The following is a 20,069-nucleotide window of genomic DNA, read 5'->3' as shown; positions in this document are numbered from 1 at the left end:
ACTCTTGATTTTTTAAATTCTAAATTTAATCTTCTATTTTTTATAATAAAAGGTAAATTTAAATTTAAAAATGCATTTCTAGAAAAAATAAAAATGTCCAAGTCCTATTCGTGCCTTAAATTTGGATAATAAATATGAAATCACTTGACAAAATAAAAGCTTTTTAAGTAAATAATTTTACATATAAAGAATTATATATGAGAGAAATAATTTTATCCTCAGATTTCTTTGCGTGATTATTATCTGTATAATATTATCTCCATAAAATAACAGATGTACATTTAATAAGATAACAAGATTATGAATAAGATACTATACCTATAATGTAAAAGTACTTTTCTCGCAATAAAACATGTAACTACAAGTCATGAAGTCACAATTAATGAGCATTTAACATTCGCACTGCGGCGCTGAAGAGGGAACGATTAATGCCTCTTAAATTAATTGTAATTCCACGTGAAGGAGCGTGGCAAGTAAAATCGTAACGACAAGGCAACGTACTGGAGGTATCGACAATCGATGTGTAAACGGAGAAGGCTCAAGGAATCGTCGCACGTACCCGGTAATGCGAGATGAAACGGTAACGAGCACGGCTCACCACGGTAACTAAATATTCGCGAACGGCGTGTCGAGAAACGTTGGTAGTGGAAAAAAAGGAAAGACTCGTCGGGGTGAAGTCCCCGGATGCGAAACAGGTCGTTTGTCTCTTCTGACCTTCCCGCATCGAGCATCCGCCATTCCCGTCGCCGCTACGGGAGACAATTTATTCTCACGGTCTCGCGCGCAATTTGCTCCCGCAACTCCCTTCCCCTTCGCCACCCCTACGAGCTTGTAACGAGGATAACGAGAATCATCGAATGAGAACCCACCGTCGCGACCTGAAATCGCATTTCACGCGACATTTGCCGCGCGGCATCATACCGTAGCGCGCCGATCTCCGATCTCGCAGATGCACAGCCGAGGGCAGAGACGCATGAAGAAATTTATTTAATTTCAAAAATTTATTTAATTCTTCGTCTCTCGCGCTATTCCGTACGCACGATCTGCGCGCGTGAGCGTCATACTGTCGCGTCCCTTCTTAGAAGTAAATATTCACGTTGAAAACTTGCTACTCCAAACTGGATAAACGAATTGTAATAATTTAAATTTAGAAATTTCACAAGAACTTGGAGTCCACAATCCACTATATTCTAGGTTAATTATAAAATACTTCTTATTTACCATTCAATAAATTTTAGTATTTTAAAACACAGATTCCTTTGCTTAATATGTGATATTATGTCAAATTCTTTAAAAATCAAAAGTATTAGTTTACTTTAAATTTATTTTAACTTATTATTTTAATAATCAATTAATTAATGAACTAGTATCTGAAATACACTAAAAAAAATTTACTAAATTTTAATAAATATTTTTTTAAATGGTTCTAGCGGAATATTTACCAAATGTAAGCACATATTTATTATTAGGTACAAGAACCATTACTTTGATTTAACTATCATTTTTTTTATTTGTCTAAATATTTATTTACTGTAAGTAAATATTCCGCTAATACTATTCAAAGAAATATTTATTAAAATTTAATAATTTTTTTTCTTTGTATAGTAATGTCAAATTTCACTACATTTTTCATCTAACAATAAGATGAATTTGTCCAAGAAGAAATTAATTTAAATTTTCTTTTTGAACTATATGAAGAAGTTCAGATCTTTTGTGTATAATTCTGTACAATTAATAAAACATTTCGCAAAAACATTCGACTACTTAAGAAATAAACTAATACTCAAGGTATTAATTTTGATGTGATTAGCTTCGATCGAAATAATACACAAATGTATCGATATCAACATAGATTTAATGAAGAGTAACTACTACTGAATAACACTCATTACGTTATTTGCTGTTAAGTGCATGAAAGCTTTTTTTCGAGAGCTTAATATCACCCCGTGGTTAATAGCTTGTGGGGAAATAAGTGTGTCGCAGTTTAAAGTGTCTCTACTTCGGTGCCGCAAGAAAAATGTGCAAGTCTAACCTTTTATAGATTCTTTGTGGCGGTGCGATTATACCAGGTGTCCCCAATTCATCGCGACTCTCGGTCGCGAATTCATGTTTTTGCAAACGTACAGTACCTACTTCTTTTCAAAATTATTCAATCATTATTCTTTTTATTATACTTCAAGATTCTTAGATAATCAAATTTTATAGAAATTTTTACAGAAATTTAATACTAGGAATTTAATATCTATATACAGCACAAATTATTCCAGCAATATTGCAGCAACATTGCAAATTTCGACAATATTGCAGTAACATTGCAATGTTGCAACAATTTTCTGTGCTGTACAGGTAATTACTTACTTATTCTGATTGAAAGTATTAAAAGCATTATTATTATTTAATGTTAATTAATCACTACCTTGCAATATTAAATTGCTGTAGGGGAATTATTTTAGTTTTAATTGTGCCTCACACACACACACACACACACAACGAATCGCTTAAATTTAATACTTCAACACTTTTTAATTTTCTGGAACATTCGTGTATAAATACACTAAAATTTTAAATATAATCTTTAATTTCAAAAGTTTTAAATTTTTTAATTTCAAATTTTCCAATCCTCTCGTCATCGTGCCCTGGCAAAAATAAAAATCGGAGCGTAAATCGAATATAAGGGAAAAGTAACAGAAGCGTAAACGAAATTTCTAAGAGGCAAAAATTGACAACAAAACGTAAAAGAGGCATTTACGCTTTTTTTTTTACATTTCGTTGTTTCAATTTTCACCTCCCAAAAATGTCATATACGCTTCTGTTACTTTGCCATTACATTCGACTTACGCTCCGATTTTTGTTCTCACCAGAGCGATGTTAATTACATGCCCGTTTTTTACAGAACTCAACTTATTCGTGTGGAACATAGCGCGACAGAAAATGCATTCGATCAAAGACACCGTGTATATCAGACGTCTCTACGGCCACGTACACGTTCGTATTCATACGCCCAATCCTTTCCTCCCGAAAACTCATGAAAAGGAGAATATGAGGTTCTATATAAGATATAGTATATATTCACGCATAATAACCAACCATAACCGACCATAATTTTCGCGTCGATGGTTCAGGAAGACAAATTATGTTACTGCAATTGAAGACGCCATAAATCTGTACAAGCACACTTAATTTATCTGACAGATGTCCTGAAAATATCCTTAAGATATTCAGAGAATATAGGGATGTCCTCTGGACGTCTTTAGTTAAAATGTCCCTTGAAGGTCTGTGCTGTATGTAAAGAATCTTATCGCAAGCAAGAAAAGAAGAAGTGAAATATTACTTACCAAACTGCCCCCCCGTAAAACGTGCTAACCTGATTTCGTCCTTGTCCATCATTTTGACACGCTTCTAACAGCTGCTGAAAATTATTTGTATATTTAACCAACTTTTCGAATAATTTTCTTTAACATGGATAAGTTAAAGAGATACATCGAACGTTTGTCTAGTCCAGACCTGTCCAATTTTAGCCCCGGAGTCAAAACGTAAAACCATCTATCGACGCAAAAAAAATTCAATGTGGGCAAAATTATGGGGATTGTAAAGTGTTAATACGCATCTGAACGACACTTATTCGCGAAATCTTACCTGCATTAAACTTTTTGCGTCGATGGCTTTGCGTTTTGACTCCGGAGCTAAAATTGGACAGGCCAAAAAATTCTCTTGGTATGACATCCTTACTTTTTTCCTGCGAAAGCGAAAATGTAGAAGAACAAAGATCCTCTCGTTCCGTAGGTGACACAATTAGTGTTCGCGATTTAGAGAAACGATACGGAAACCGATACGACACACTTCGAAAAGACGCTCGACACAGTACGCGTTACGTTCGAATGCAAATGGCGCCTTTGAAGCGGTTAACTTCGCGACGCCTGGCGACATCTTACAGCACCGCCCTCCTCTCGCTGTTCAATCGTTCCGTGATATCATATGCGGTTATATAAAATTACCGAAATGCATGAGTTATCGGGAGGATCCCGTTTGCCTACAGTTCTGATTGTACACATCACTCATTCAACTGGTGTCTAGTAATTTTTTACTATTTTACCAATGAGATTATTTTATTTTTAAATTGGCCAATCAGCGATATGTGCAATATGCGATGTGTGCAATCGGAGCCCTCCCGAGTTATCATGCAGTTATCATCTCTATTGATAATCAAACCCGGATTATAACATTAAAATCACAGTTTTAAATAAAAATCGAGTATTATTAAGTTTTAAACATATGTGCATGTCTACAAAACTAATAAATCATGAAATTAGTACCATATTATTAGTTTTTTAATCACTTAAATTTTAAAAGACACGCGAATTTCCATAAGCATTGTCTTTATGAGAACGGACTATGAATACCGACCGACGATTGTTGTGTAGTTCGCATCCACTTCTTCAGAAGATAGTAGTGTGCGAGGACATTTTGCGGTTACAGGAAAAAAAAGTCCCTCATGTCTTCTCTCAGATTTTTCTCTGGTTGTGTGTGTGCCAGAAAAAATTAATTTTTAAATTTTTTTCCAATTTTCTCGTGAAATCGTGTTTTCTGGTATTTCTTTTTATACGTTCTATAATTCTGTAAAAAAAACTTTTGCAATCCGCGAAGCTAATTTGAAGATTTCTCCTAAAACGTAATCGTGGTAAAACAGAACGATTTTAGGTACAGTTTTATGATGTCATGAACCAATCAAAGGGCTGCATTAGCATTATAAAGGTGCCTTTTCATTCTGGCGCTCGACACAGTCGACACTCATTTTCAGCGTCAAAATAGATCACCTGGGGATCGATTCTGTATCTTCAAACAAGATGAAAATTACAGAAGTGAGCAAATTTACTAGGTGTTGACCAATGAAATTATCAGTATCCTAGTAAATTCGCTCACTTTTGTAATTTTCACCTCATTTCAAGATGCAGAATCGATCTCCTGATCAAAATTGATGAATAAGGGGCTCCGCACAATAAAAGGAACATGGAACAGAGAACAGAGAATAAGAATTTCAACCCATCAGAAATCACGTATTGTTTAATACACCCTGCGTATTCCATAATACATGATTTCTGATAGGTTGAAATTCTTATTCTCTGTTCTCTGTTCCCTGTTCCTCTTATTGTGCGGAGCCCCTTACAAGCGTCAATTTCGATCACGTGACTGATTTTTGACACCGAAAAGAGCGTCGGCATGAAAAGGCACCTTAAGATATTTCTTAAGACGGTCGGAAAATAAGAACCAACTATGGAATACCGGCCATACACGTGTGTGTACTGCGCAGGTTTGTATCAGAAAGAACAGGAATGACAAGACTGCAGTTGCATTTATCAGATGTTTATAATCTGTGAAGCAAATGGAACGGATTGTCGTCTGCCATAACATAACGTACCTAACCTTGTCAAATTTTCGAACACGATAGTAAACAAGTGGAACAAGTTTCATCAAGCAATTTCTTCAAGTAGGTATCTAATTAAGATTTATGAAGTAACCTGTATGTATATAATCTTTCTTTGCTAAATTGGTAAATTATCTCTAGGGTAATACTTAACTGTTTCAGTGCCGCAATGTACGAATTGTTTTTTTTTTAATTCAATTGCATTTTAACTTGAGACATTACATTTGCCGAGAAAAAACTAGAGTGACACGATGTTCTTTGCATTGCAGAGTATTCTACAATGTCTGAGAACGCGAACGAAGCAGCACCGGCTGAGAAAGAGACTCTCGCGGAAGAACCGGATGCGATCTCGGAAAAGGACCGGCAGTTCTTGACTGAGTATGTGCGAGAAACAGAACAGAGACTCGCGACGAAGGAAGAGATTCGCGCGGCCAATCTCAATCCTGCAAGGCCCCCAGATGCATCATTCAGTAAACTTGACTCGAGCCTCAAGAAAAACACTACATTTGTCAAGAAACTGAAGAACTTTAGCATGGCTCAACTCGACACAGTTTTGAAAGACATGGCGACTTTAAACCTGACCAAATACGTGAGCGAAGTTGCCACCGCTCTCGTAGATGCTAAAATAAAAATGATTGACGTAGCACCTGCTATCAGGGTATGTAGTTTTCTCCATCAGACGTACGCCGAATTTTCCACTCATTTTTTTGAAAATTGGCAAAGAATACTGTCACTGAAGGTCGGCGACAAGATTACAAATCCTAGCAAGCTGAGAGTAGATTTGCGATTCTATGCAGAATTGGTAAATGCTGGAATATTTACGCACAAGCAGGGCTTACCGCTACTTGGCTCAGTACTAACCGTATTGATCAATATGGATAAAGAGGAGCATAATAATGCTAGCATAATATTGAGTTTTTGTCGACATTGTGGTGAAGATTACGCCGGTCTTGTACCTAAAAGAGTGCGAGAGCTGTCCGAGAAATTAAACGTTTCAATTCCAAAAAGTAAAATGTTATCACCGGACAAGCAGCAAAATGTCAAGCTGTTGTTACGTGAGTATTACAACTCCTTGTGCAAGCATATGCTGAAGGAGCACAAGGAATTGCAGGCATTCGAGAAACAAAATCGCAAGATACTGCAAACTAGGGGAGAACTGAGTTCGGAACGAAAGGAAAAGTTTGAAGCTCTACAAGTCTGTTATGAGCGTCTATTAACCAATGTGCAGAGCTTTTCCGATACGCTAGATGAACCGATGCCGGAGCTTCCAGTAGACAACGAAATAAAGGCAGAAGTAGAGGAAACACTGAAGATGATTAATGAGGGAGAAGATAACGCTATGTTGGAGGATATGTGGGGTGACGAAGAGACACGACGTTTCTATGAGGTGTTCCCGGATCTGACTGTTTTTCTACCAGGCTCGTATTTAAAGGACACCCCGAAAGATATCCCAAAGACAGACACAGTAATAACGGAAGACGCTCTCGATGAGGAAATTGTCTTTGACGAGTTGGAAGAAACTGAGAAGGTCGAAGAGCCACTTGAGGTAGAAGTGGAGGAGCCTCAGATTTCCAATACAAGTAACAAGATACTGCTGGATGCTTTTCTGACGCATCTGCCAAACTGTGTGAATCGCGAAATGATTGACAATGCCGCAGTCAACTTCCTGATGAATCTCAACACGAAGCACAACAAGAAGAAGCTGGTAAAGGCTCTTTTCGGCGTTTCTAGAATCCGTCAGGATTTACTACCCTTTTACTCTCGCTTAGCAGCCATTCTTTATCCAGTAATGCCAGAGATTGGCAACGACTTGTGTCAGATGTTGAAACAAGATTTTAAATACCATGTTCGCAAGAAGGATCAGATCAATATTGAATCGAAAATCAAAGTGGTCCGCTATATCGGTGAACTCGTCAAGTTCAAACTTTACTCCAAAATAGAAGCATTGTATTGTCTGAAGGTTTTACTACACGATTTTACGCATCATCACATTGAAATGGCTTGCAACTTGTTAGAGATTTGTGGCCGATATCTCTTCTGTTCGCCGGATTCTCATCAAAGGACCAAGGTCTATCTGGAACAAATGATGCGCAAAAAAGCAGTTACTGCACTTGATTCGCGCTACGTCACGATCATCGAGAACGCGTATTACTTCGTAAATCCACCCGAATCGACCGGCGGCGTTACAAAGAAGGACAGACCGCCCGTACATGAATTTATTAGAAAATTACTTTATCAGGATCTCTCTAAGACGAATACTGACAAGGTGCTCAAGTGGATGCGCAAACTTGACTGGGAGGACGATAGTGTGTCATCCTATGCTATAAAATGTCTCACTGCCGCCTACAATGTTAAATATCCCAATATTCGGTGCGTGGGAAGCCTGTTGGCCGGCTTGGTGGCCCATTATGAGACCATCGGGCCACAGGTGGTCGACGGTGTACTCGAAGACATACGACTATGCATGGAAATCAATCTGCCCAAATTCAATCAACGACGCATTGCTATGGTCAAGTACTTGGGCGAGCTGTACAACTATCGAATGGTGGAGAGCGGCGATATTTTCCGTACTTTATACTTGCTTATTACTTTCGGCGTCAGCGTGGACCATTCGTTGCAAAGTGTGCTCGATCCTCCTGATCATCTCTTTCGTATTCGTCTAGTATGTACATTATTGGAGACTTGTGGCCAGTACTTCAGCGGTGGATCAAGCAAGAAGAAACTCGATTATTTTCTCGTATTCTTCCAAAATTATTTTTGGTTTAAGTATACGGATCCGGTCTGGACGTCCGAGAATCCGTTTCCCGTTGGGATAGATTACATGTATCGTGACACATTAACGATGCTACGACCCAAAATGCAATTATTCCAGAATTACAAGGAAGCACAATGCGCTGTAGAAGAATTGCGCAACACCCTCTATCCAACCTTGGGTAATCCTCCAGTTGATGATGCTACTGCGGAAGGCGAAAACGACATGGGCGTTATCCTGGAAGGCGATGAAGAAGCAGCATTGGGCGGAAACGGTAGCGGGGATGCCAAAGGTATGGCTGAACTGCATTTCGAAGAGTCTGAAGATTGTTCGGAAGCGCAGTCGGAAGAGGAATGGACAGCCGATGCAGAACGAGACGGCACTCAAGAAAACACTCAGGGTGATCGATCTCAGAGTCTGTCGGCAGAAGGTGGCACTGAAGGTGTGATTGTAGACGTGACAGAGGAACTAAATGCAGCTTTACCATCCGGACCACGACGGGTGAGCTGTCCGGAGGACGATGATTTTCTGTCGGCGCTGGATAAAATGGTCTCAGACAACATACAGGACCGCATGCGAGATTCGGTAAAGCAACAACAGGTGGATATCTCCGTGCCATTACATGTGAAGAGTACAAAAAAGACATACGAACAACTGCAGGAGAGACCAACCGACAATAGCACAGTAGACTTTGTGTTGATGCTGAGAAAGGGTAACAAACAACAGTACAAGAATCTCGCAGTTCCGGTATCATCTGAGTTAGCTATGAATCTCAGAAATCGCGAACAGGAACAAAAAGAGGAGAAAGAGCGCGTGAAGAGACTAACTTTAAACATTACTGAGAGACAAGAAGAGGAAGATTATCAGGAAACCATGAATCAAAGTACGAGACCAGTCACCGTAAACTTGAATAGGGAACGACGACAAAAATATAATCACCCTAAAGGAGCACCCGATGCCGACCTCATCTTTGGACCGAAAAAAATTCGATAAGCTCGATTAATAACTAAAATCGAATGATTATACTCCATTAAAAAGTTGATGATGCTGTGAAATGACAGTGGAACTTTACACTTAAAAATTCGTCAACTATGTTATTAACTAACTTTGGTTAGTTTTACTGCTTTGTACTGTCTCAGAATTTTTTTGAGGGCGGACGCCATATGTCGCACCAGAATTTGAACGAATGTATTATATGTACAAATGACGCTAGTTAGCAAATTAGCATTTAAACGAATCATCTCTAAGACTGATACAGTAAACCCTCTCAAGAAGTCAGAATAACTTCGATATATACATATGTATGTGTATTATGAAAATTTATTTCCCTGATAAAATATATTTTTAAAAATAATTTTTTAAAAGTAATTTTTAAAAATATATTTTTCATTGTTGAAAATATATTTAAAAGTCGATCGATATGGATTATTACAACGCACTGCCGATTAATCATGTGCAAAGTTTACTGTATCATATAAATGCACTTTTAAAGCAATTAGATATGCATATATATATATATATACATATATATATATACATATATATATCATTTATCATTATATGTAAAATGTCCATATAACATTTTTTCCCAAGTATACTTATAGTCAAATTGTTATTTTATGACTTTCAACGAAAGATATGTTGTGATAGAATATATAATCAATTTATATACTTATCTATAATATTTTTAACATGATTCCATATCTTATTTAAAAAAATAAAATATCCCTTTTTTCCTCCGCAGATTACGAACAATATATAAATAAAATTTACAGGCTGTATCAAACTTTCTATTGAAAAAACAAAATAAATAATGAAACTCAACACACATTGATGTACAATTATTTATTTTTATCTAGGAAATTATCGCCATGTACAAAATGAATATAAATAAATGTATTAGGTGCTTTAACGTTTGATACGGCTCCGTAGTAAGTTTTGCATTAACGACGTCACGTATATCTACCGAAATACATATATGAAATTGATAAACATGTAAATTAACACTAAATGCACATCTGCACCTAATCATCGCCTCTTACGGATCTTCTTCCGCGTCTTCAAATTGACCCGCTTCGATGTCCATAGCTTCTTCTGCCTCTGCTCCTGTGTGAGTGGTCCCCATTTGCTCTGTTAATAATAAAAAACTGGGAGTCTATTGTTCGATATATCGACATTCAATTCATTTAATATTTATTTATTTAACACGAATTTTTTTTACAGTGTGAATTGATAACCATACATTACCGTATTAAATATATTAGTTCAAGCTTGCGCTATTTAATCTGAAAGTTTAAACTTGAATAATATATACATAAATAAGTATACAAATTACCTGTTGGTAAAATACAAGGCGCATCCCCAGCGCCCACTTCTTCGTCATATTCACCTTCGTAATCTTCTTCAGCGTCTTCATAAATATCCTCTTTAATCATAGGAATTTTTCATCATCGCAGTTAGTCGGAAATAAGACCATTATCTCTCATTTCTAATTACTTACCGTCAGAGAAACTGTCCTGTGGATCAGGATGAAGTGCCTGGCATGCACTCATTGCTTGAAACATTAAATCTAAATTATTTGTATTATCTGGCGCAAACTGCATTTCCGTAATTGGAGGATCCGCATTGTCGTCTTCATTTTCTGAACCATTTTCAGATGCTAACGGTAATGGCATATCTGCACAAATAAAATTATACATTAAGCTTATCAGAAAAATCTTTGAATTATACAAAAATATTAACATGAATTAGAATTCAAAGTCAATCAAAAAGTCCATAAAAATTAAGTCGTTTTCAACAAATATTCTTTATATTTCTCAAATGATGTACCTGGTAAATCTACTTTGGCATCGACCATAATGTATAAACATTGTCTTGGATGAACCTGTTCATCTCGTGAAATAGCGTGTAATGAAATGTGAGGATATTCAAGTGAAAATCCCTGTTGTGTATCGTTGTCCACCCAGGAAAGCACACTGCCAATAAGAATACGTAATTAGAGCCTACAAAATATCTACAGATTATTCGTAATAATAAATTAAAATAAACTGGCTACCTCTCTGTAACATAGAACGTGCCCTTTCCTACTTCTCTATCATTGATATATACTGTAGTGTTTGGCTCCTCATGGCGTATTCCTTCCTGCGGTGGCAGCAAGCTGCTAAGCACCACCATTTTTCAATCTGAAAATACAATGTTTCATAGAAAAACAAATATAATTGATTGATGCTTTATGAGTCAACGTTTGTGATCGTAGATCATTGTTGCAACAATGATGCAGCAACGGTCCATCAAAATCAGCAGCAGTTATCCAGTCAATACCAACTAAAAATAACGCAATACCAATGTTATAATTATATATTCAACAACATAACTGTACATAGTTTTATGTGTTATATTTATATTGTTGAGTACAAACATGATCATGGATACATTTCTTGCTTACAGCATAAGCTCATAATTTGTCTTTATTTAATATTTGATAAATAACAAAGATCAACTGATGCTTACAGCATGAAAACTGAAAGCATCCATTATATTACTTTTAGTTGGCGTTAACTGGATAGATTCTGTTTCTCTTAACAGCAGTTTTGTTATTATCATTGCACAAGAGGCAGGGTCAATGATGCTATAAATGCTTTGAGCATTTTTTAATTGGTCAGTTTGTAAAATTCTTTCTTCTAATTGGTCCATCAAACGCTTCAAAGAATTTGTAGCGAGACTTTGACCACAGCCAAGTATATGTAGTAAAAAATCCGTGTAACTATAATAATATAACGATAACGACATTATCGTTAGGAGTTGCAGAATCTAGCATGGAACAGAATTACGAGTCTGGTTACACTTGCATCGCGTATGTATACACATCAAATGACGTTACGTAGAAAACAAAACAAAGTAAATATATAATAAGTATCGCCGATACTGAAGCGAGATGGTTCAAGGTAAAAGCCGTACGGAATCATTCTCGACGTGCGCTGTCAGAGCGTTTCGCGTGTAAACACTTCGTGAAAACAGTGATCGCGCGTGAAAACGAATGACGGATCTCCATTCTGCACCCGAGAGATCCGCGACTCGTAAACACCGGTGTCGCGGCCATCCGGCGCTTTCTAACAATTCTAACCAAACGACAGGACTCACCGTTCTCGTTTACCCTGACAAGACAATTGTCTACGAGACGAACCGAACGCGAACGTTCGGCGGTGGAGGTGATGTCCCTCGCGACGTACGCGGAAGTGGATCCCCGGATACTCGCACTCGTCGTCGTCGATGGTCGTCGACTACCACGAACGCGGCTGTCACAAATCGTCTGAAGTTGCCTGCGACACTCGCGACGTGCACTTCGGCGCGCGCGCGCGCGCGCGTACGCGAATCTCCGTTCGACCGACAGTCGCGTGCCACGTCTGGTTAAATACGTATTGATGTCCGTTTCCATTAATGTGGATTAACTCTAATCCCGGTTCAACTTAAGTACTTTTTATCTTTCGCTAATTTTTAAAACTAGAAAAAAAAAGAGTAAGTTGAATCGAGTTAAAGTTGATCTTCATTGGTAAAAATGAACATGAATCTTCTACAATTGTGCGTAGAAAAAAATTTGCAAGCTTATCAGAACAACAGTTATTATGATATCAAAATGATGTCAAAATGATTTCGAAATGATTATAATTAAAAGTTATTTTTCAATTATTTCCGATTCATTTTAATGTCATTTTGACGTTTCGTAACTTGTTCTGCTTGGGTAATGAATTCGGTCACCTGCATTATATTTGATTAGTGCTCTGTTATACATAAAATTAGCAAAGTTGAATATAAAAGCATAATGGCATATAAATATTTTAAACGATTAATTACTTTATAATAATAATCGTATTATTTATAATAGAATCAGCTCTCTATAGCTGGTAAAATATACACGTGCGTTTAATTTCATTGTCAAAATTGGTTTTGTATTATGCCATTATGCTACTGCATTTAGATACTTTATATAAAAGCAGTCTTTTTTAAATGTGTCATAATTCAATAATATAGTGCGAGTAATCGAATTCACCATTATATTAATTTTGTAACAATTTAATTACGAATATACTACGTTCCATTTGAATACCTATATTATTACATTTAAATACATGCATTATATATGAAAGCACGCGATATCTATTTAATTCCTTGAAAAAACATTATTATTCAGTATCAAATCAGTTCATTATTATTTCTTCCTCTTCTTCTTCTCAAAGAATTACAGATCAGCGCAAACACTAAAAAATGTTATCGCAATGCATTATATAAATCAAGAAATGACAACATAATTTTACATATTGCGTCTTATTTTATGTAATACGACTTTATTCGTACGTTTCATGTAACATATCTATGTACATACAATGCTTAGGCGTAGCCGGGCGTAGCGCGATTCCGCGCATTGCTATTATTGATGCGCCATCGCACGAGCGGCGTAGAGGAGTCACGTCGTCGACCGCGACGCGGAATGCGGGGAACGACGGTCGTTTATTTAACGTTGCAACCTTGTCGCGCGACGCCGTTTATATGGAACGGCGGCGACGGCAGGCGACGGAAGCAGCGTGTATGCGGGATCGTCGCGTGGAAGAGCCGAAGAGGCGCGACCATCCATAAATCTGATCGTCTGATTATACAAATTAGCCATAGAAGTTGCTCTACATTGTATTGGTTAGATATAATGAAGACGGCTCGAAAGTAAGCCGAGTCTGATTTATCGTAATTTGCAATAAATTTCTATATCGCACGAATTACCGCGAAAAAACTCTCATTAATCCTTTTTTTGTTTTTATTTTTGATTATACAAACCTCATCATCCTCAGTAGAACACGGAAGTGTTATAATAGGGAGCTTATCAGCAGAGACACAAATTGACACGAGTCATCCAGCATCCTGTCCTTGTTCGATAATTAGTAAGAAACAAAGATCCTATAATTAATATATCATATAAGGATCATCATGACCTAGCTTATTTGTCACCTATAATATAAGTTTATTTTTAAGTGATAAATAACGTCGTGATGATCGTTATGATTTAATTATGACTTACGACATTACAGTGTTCTACCTGGGTCTCTGCTTGTGATATAAATAAATAATCTCATTCGAGACGCATTTGAATGCATGCGCGCGACTTTTGCCCCAGCGATCTATTGCCGACCTGCAAACTCGATAACGAGATTTTTTTTGATAAACGGGACTTGCAAGAGGATTGACAAAAGCCGTTGAATATTATAATTACATATTTATACCGCTCGGCATACCACCCAGTATATCTACTCGAGAATTTTTACGTTTAAATCGATCAAGTAACTGCAGTATATTGAGTTTTGCAAAATGTTATAATTTGCGATCAGAAGAAAATGTCTTTTTATCGATTAATTTTTTTACACCGATGCTCTCTATATTTAAAAATAAATAATAATAAATTAATGACTATAAAATTTTTCTTAAATGTTCAAATAAATAGTATGACTTTCTTTGAATAAGTTTAACTGCACATAGCAATAAAATTATCTTTAGAATTTCATTTGACTAGATATATACTTAATTGATGTTAATTAAATCATCAATTGGGTCAATTGCGGACTATTATCAATGCCGTATAATTAGTAAGCAAATTTGTAAGAATATTTTTACAATGTATGTACAATTAATACAGTTGTTAATTATTATTTACAATTATTATTTACAATTATAATTATAATTGTAATATTACTACTTTATCGACGGAGTGAGAAAGTGCCTCGATTTGCCACGAAGACATAGCAGTATAATACAATCCTAACCTATAAAAAATTCACGTGTAGCTTTGAAACGATTTGGAGTGTTTGTAAGTTTATTCGCGATTATTGATTTCTCAGCTTATTGTTATTAATTATTGACTGAAGAACACTTTTATTTCGAAGATATTAAATACACAAATATAATAATTATTGACTGAATGTTATTATTAAAATGTTAATGTATGTTGTTAACATATAAAATAAATGCCAGTAATTTTCAAATGTAATTATGCTATAAGATTTTATTGTTCACTTTACAGTGTATCGCATATGTGATAAATTATTTAGGAAAGATGAGCTTATTTGTTATAAACAGGTAAGAAATATAAATCTTGTCAAACGATCATATTGCATAAGATATAATATGTAATAATCTCGTATGAAAATTATTATTCATTAATTTTATTTATGCGATAGAATATGTATATTATATATATTTAATGTAGAATATGTATATTGTATACAGATATGAAGGTGAAAGCAAGAAGGAAGTTGAAAATAAAACAAATCATTTTTCCGAACTGCTGAAGAAAATAGAAGAGCGTAAAAGACAAAGGGCAGCAGCAAGTAATAAATCCACATTAAACGAGGATGAAAACAATTTGGAGGAACCTCCAAAGAAAAAGAAAAAGAAGAAATTGCTTGAAGCAGAGAAAACTAATGACTTACATATTGAGGACAAAATCATTGGCAATGAAAAAATTAATGAACAAACAATAGAAACAGCCAAAGTATCAACAAAGAAGAAGAAGAAGAAGAAGAAAGATATTGAAGATAAACTTGATTCTGTTGCAACAGACAATAATATAGATTTAGAAGAAAAAGATAAGGATTTAGCAGAGGAAAATAATGATGATAAAGATACTACAAACAAGGAAATATCGTCGCAGAGCAATTTTATAATATTAGGCGCAAAATCTCGAAAAAAGCGGCGTGAAGTGAAGAGAGTATTACCAGATTGGTTGGCACACCCTGAAATTATATCTGCTGATTTAAATAGTGGGCCTCCATTGGAAGAATTAGAATCAGTTTTGGAGGCAAAATTGATAGAAGTTTTAAGAGCCAATGGTATTATTAAATTATTTCCAGTCCAATCTAATATAATAAAATGGTTACACAAGTGTAACATGGATAGAAAAATGGGATTCTGGCCGAAAGACACTTGTGTATCTGCTCCTACAGGCAGTGGTAAATATTTGCAACAACAATGATAATAATTATGGAATTATTAATTACTGATTAAAAGTAGTATATACTTTAATATTATTTTGTATTAAGTAATTTTATATAATTTTATAGGCAAAACTCTGGCTTATGTGTTACCAATTGTACAAGAATTACAAACACGATTCGTACCAAAAATTCGTTGCTTGGTAGTCTTGCCAGTACAAGAACTAGCTGCACAGATTCATAAAGTAATGGTCACTTACACTTCTCACACAGATCTGAAGGTGGGCTTACTTTCGGGTGCATCTTCATTTGAGCAAGAGCAAAAAAGTATAATTAAAAAAAGTATGTATTTAATACTTAATGAATTATATATAAATTGATATAAATACATAATTTAATAAAATTATTTTTAAAGCTGAAAGGGGAAAATACTTATCCAAAGTGGACATAGTAATCGCGACATCTGGTCGCTTATTAGATCATATATTAAAGACTCCTGGATTTTCCTTGGATTTCTTAAGATTTCTCGTCATTGATGAAGCCGATCGCGCAACAGAATGGCTACAGTATTTACCTGAACCTCATTCTCGGCCTCCTGTTTTGACGCTTGGAAATATGCGTTCAAGGTAATTTTTAAATAGAATTGTTTAACAGAAATTATTATTAAACAATATATTTTCTGATAATATATAATGTATATAAGGAATAATTTTTATTTTGGCGATTATCCTAAGTATATTATGTGAGAAGTTATTCTGACTTATTTTTTTAACAGCAAAGTTATACCAGCTCAAAAGCTATTATTTAGCGCAACCTTGTCGCAAGATCCTGAAAAATTGAGTCAACTGGGCCTTTTCCAGCCAAAATTGTTCACAACTGTAGTAACCGACAAAGATACTGATATAAATTTAGATGAGGTCGTGGGTGACTTTGTTGGACGTTACACGAGTCCAGGAGAATTGACGGAACTCGCGGTGGAATGTTCCCCTAGCTACAAACCAATTGTCTTGTATCAATTGTTGACGAGGCACGATATCATTCCTAAGACTCTCGTTTTCACAAATTCCGGACAACACGCGCACAGACTGGCGCTTTTGATGCAGTTACTTTTGTCAGAACGGAATGTCACAGTGGGAGAATTATCCGCCCAGCTCGCGTCAAAGCAACGTGAGAGGATCTTGGGCAAATTCGCAAACGGAGAGATACATGTGTAAGTTTTGTACTTTACTAAAGTAAAATAATTCGTTTTACATAAAAAATGTCTGTCTTAGAAATGAATATTTTATTATTCTAATTATGCTAAAAGGACAAGATAATAAAATAAATTATATTTTGTATCTAGGATAATTGTCCCTACTAATGTGCCTTTTAACCAATTTTCTTATTACTGAATTAATTATTAAATATTGTAGCTTTAATTTTATCTGCTTGCAATCAATATCTCGGGTTTTCGACTACTTCTTTTTCTTATAATATTTCTTTAATCTAAAAAATGTTAAACTTTATAATATTTTTGACAAAAATAAAAAACATGTTTTTGTTCCTATTAGTGAATCCTCCAAGCGGCGATGGCCCTATTAATGTACCCCCAATTTGTGTGCCTATCCACATTTGACTCATTTTAACATGTAGTTACTAAAACAGATAATAAATTTAAGCTAATTGTTTAAGTTAATATTACATAAATCATTATTTCAATTATATATTTATTTCAATGTACACTCATAATACAACGTTCTCAGTTCCAATACAGGGCACATTAATAGGGACAAGTTTAAAATCTTGCGGTACGTATTACTAGATTCACATAAACTCCTCACATATCTTTCGAAAAATATTTAAAATACTTTAATATTCAAAAAATAAAATATTATCTTTGGTATCGTATGCATTAATAATTTAACTTAACAAAAAAAATTTTTTTTCTTATTTATTCGTACTAGTTTTCTTTATGACTTATCGAAATACAAAAGCACACTAATAGGGACAGACATAATAATTGGGACAATTATCCTAAAGCAAAAAAGGAAAAAAATTGTTTAGCTTCAATAATTTAATTAATAAGAATAACAGTTAATGTCGAAAGACTCCTTGATATTTAACAATATAAAGACTAAAATGTAAGGGGAAGTAGAAGTCAGCGCGGTAATCGTTGCGCAAGTATAATAATGGAAATGTTTATATGTCCATTTTTAATGTAAAGTATAACAATATAAAAAGTTGGTATAAAATCAGTACGCGTTTCGACTTACTTCAAGTCATTCTCAACGTCATATCAATATAATTCTAATTTAGTACAAATAGTGCATCAACTATGGTGCGCCAACCATCTAACATCACAATGAGGTTCCTTAGCTTTATCCCAGTTTACAGGCCAGAAGGAAACAAGATATAAGGAATTTTTATAAAGTGAAGTTATAATAAAAATGAGAATGTCACAGATATATGATGAAAGTTCAAAATTTTTTTGATGAAATTTGATATCAATTTTATATACTGTTATATTTTATATTAAAAATGGATATATAAACATTTTCATTATACTTGCGCAACGATTACCGCGCTAACTCCTTACATTTTAGTCTTTATATAATTTAATTAATGTTGATTATTTTTTTAGATTAATAAGCTCGGACGCGCTGGCTAGAGGCTTGGACATTCTGAATGTGCAGTTAGTTGTATCTTATGATCTCCCGAAGCACATCAAGGGTTACATACATAGAGCTGGTAGAACCGGACGTGCTGGAAAACCGGGAACTGCGGTGTCCATACTCACAGCAAATCAGGTCGGGATATTCAAGCAAATGTTAAGTGGTGCACATAAAGCCGTGCCCAACATTGAACAAATGAATTTGCATGCCATTGCAAATGGAGTTAACTATGAGGGTCAGCTTGCAAAATTGACAGAGATTCTTGAAAAAGAGAAGAATGAAAGCTTGGAACGAACGAAGGCTACTAAGCGTAGACGTGTAGCAAATGTGACAAAACAAAATGAAAGTGCAGAATAATATTTATGTTAAAAGTGAAATAAAAGAATGTGCACAAATTTATTTATACAATACTCGCATGTAATACTTAGTTATCAATTACCTTCCAAAAATCCTTGTACAACGATAGAATTTATATTTATTTAATAGTCGAATCTGTTAAGCTTTATGCTGTAAAAGGTGCTGTAGAAGAAACATATCAAGTACAAATAATAAGGTAACATCGATAATAACATTTTATTGTCTGAAGTTAATAGTATCGTACATCATGCTCATTCCCTATGATTCGTTCTATGGGTAGTCGCGGTAAATCTTGTTTCGAATTGTATACTAGTTATTACTCCCATTGTTCTTTATTCCGTCGAAGGCAATGTATTCACAGTTTTAATTTACAAAAGGTACGACAAAACGATGTCGCATTTACGGATAATGATGCAGACACAAGTTATTTACTATTATTGCTGTGTATGACCTCATTGCCTGAAACTCATCGCACTGAATTTTTCTTTAATGTTGCAGGGATTACAGCTTCCTTCAACTAAATTTTCTAATTAAATTGTTAAAAAATTTCATGACAGCTTAATTTTCGCAAATATATAAGCCACAGCGCATAATCGTGGTAGCAATTATAGATCGGTATTAAACTCAGTTACAACAGCATTAAATTTAGTCACAACAGTCACTACTTTTAACTCTCGTTAAATTGAGAAAAGGAAATAAATTCCGAGATATATAAACAGATATCGAAAGTTTTTTTTAATGAAGTTTTTATAAGGTCTATCTGTACGGCAATGCTGTTTGTAAAGTATCAAAAAGTGAATAATATGAAAAATGATTATTTATATGACTCTAATTAATCAGTTTACATTTAATTGTAAACAGCATTCCCTCCCTCACGATACATTTATATATGCGTTTGACGTTTACATTTTGTGATA

At 35.1% G+C, this 20,069-nt stretch overlaps 3 protein-coding genes across 6 annotated transcripts; 2 read left to right on the top strand and 1 right to left on the bottom strand.

The window, feature by feature from the left end:
- Positions 1–5,332: 5,332 nt before the first annotated feature.
- Positions 5,333–9,497, top strand: Upf2 (UPF2 regulator of nonsense mediated mRNA decay). Its single transcript, XM_018509482.1, has 2 exons — positions 5,333–5,485; positions 5,692–9,497. Exon 2 carries the CDS (start codon positions 5,703–5,705, stop codon positions 9,165–9,167), a length of 3,465 nt encoding a protein of 1,154 aa, XP_018364984.1. The 5' UTR covers positions 5,333–5,485; positions 5,692–5,702; the 3' UTR covers positions 9,168–9,497.
- A 535-nt stretch (positions 9,498–10,032) lies between these two features.
- On the bottom strand, positions 10,033–12,510 carry icln (chloride nucleotide-sensitive channel icln). Its single transcript, XM_018509473.1, has 6 exons — positions 12,315–12,510; positions 11,230–11,356; positions 11,004–11,149; positions 10,675–10,851; positions 10,510–10,599; positions 10,033–10,304 (listed from the first exon to the last, which is right to left on the bottom strand). The coding sequence occupies exons 2-6, from the start codon at positions 11,346–11,348 to the stop codon at positions 10,213–10,215; spliced, it is 624 nt and encodes a 207-aa protein (XP_018364975.1). The 5' UTR covers positions 11,349–11,356; positions 12,315–12,510; the 3' UTR covers positions 10,033–10,212.
- Dbp73D (putative ATP-dependent RNA helicase Dbp73D) lies at positions 11,967–19,202 on the top strand. 4 transcript variants are annotated; one of them, XM_018509472.1, is made up of 7 exons: positions 11,967–12,027; positions 15,235–15,290; positions 15,441–16,162; positions 16,274–16,486; positions 16,560–16,770; positions 16,920–17,354; positions 18,765–19,202. In XM_018509472.1, the coding sequence occupies exons 2-7, from the start codon at positions 15,268–15,270 to the stop codon at positions 19,150–19,152; spliced, it is 1,992 nt and encodes a 663-aa protein (XP_018364974.1). In that variant the 5' UTR covers positions 11,967–12,027; positions 15,235–15,267; the 3' UTR covers positions 19,153–19,202. The 4 variants fall into 4 exon arrangements, with proteins under 4 accessions (XP_018364974.1, XP_018364971.1, XP_018364973.1 ...); XM_018509469.1 differs by lacking the exon at positions 11,967–12,027 and adding an exon at positions 14,957–15,021; XM_018509471.1 differs by lacking the exon at positions 11,967–12,027 and adding an exon at positions 15,119–15,154.
- Positions 19,203–20,069: the final 867 nt, after the last annotated feature.

The sequence above is a fragment of the Trachymyrmex cornetzi genome, unplaced genomic scaffold (assembly GCF_001594075.2).
Source record: "Trachymyrmex cornetzi isolate Tcor2-1 unplaced genomic scaffold, Tcor1.1 scaffold299, whole genome shotgun sequence".
Classification (NCBI taxonomy): Eukaryota; Metazoa; Arthropoda; class Insecta; order Hymenoptera; family Formicidae; genus Trachymyrmex; species Trachymyrmex cornetzi.
The sequence above is the reverse complement of the archived record's forward strand: the minus strand, read 5'-3'. Positions and strand labels throughout refer to the sequence as shown.

Coding starts and splice junctions, on each gene's coding strand:
- icln (XM_018509473.1), bottom strand. CDS start 11,348: ATGGTGGTGCTTAGCAGCTTGCTGCCACCGCAGGAAGGAATACGCCAT. Junction 10,852..11,003: donor TGCCAAAGTAGATTTACCAG/GTACATCATTTG, acceptor TTATTTGTGCAG/ATATGCCATTACCGTTAGCA. Junction 10,305..10,509: donor GCCTTGTATTTTACCAACAG/GTAATTTGTATA, acceptor TATTATTAACAG/AGCAAATGGGGACCACTCAC.
- Upf2 (XM_018509482.1), top strand. CDS start 5,703: ATGTCTGAGAACGCGAACGAAGCAGCACCGGCTGAGAAAGAGACTCTC.
- Dbp73D (XM_018509472.1), top strand. CDS start 15,268: ATGAGCTTATTTGTTATAAACAG. Junction 15,291..15,440: donor AGCTTATTTGTTATAAACAG/GTAAGAAATATA, acceptor TATTGTATACAG/ATATGAAGGTGAAAGCAAGA. Junction 16,163..16,273: donor ATCTGCTCCTACAGGCAGTG/GTAAATATTTGC, acceptor ATAATTTTATAG/GCAAAACTCTGGCTTATGTG.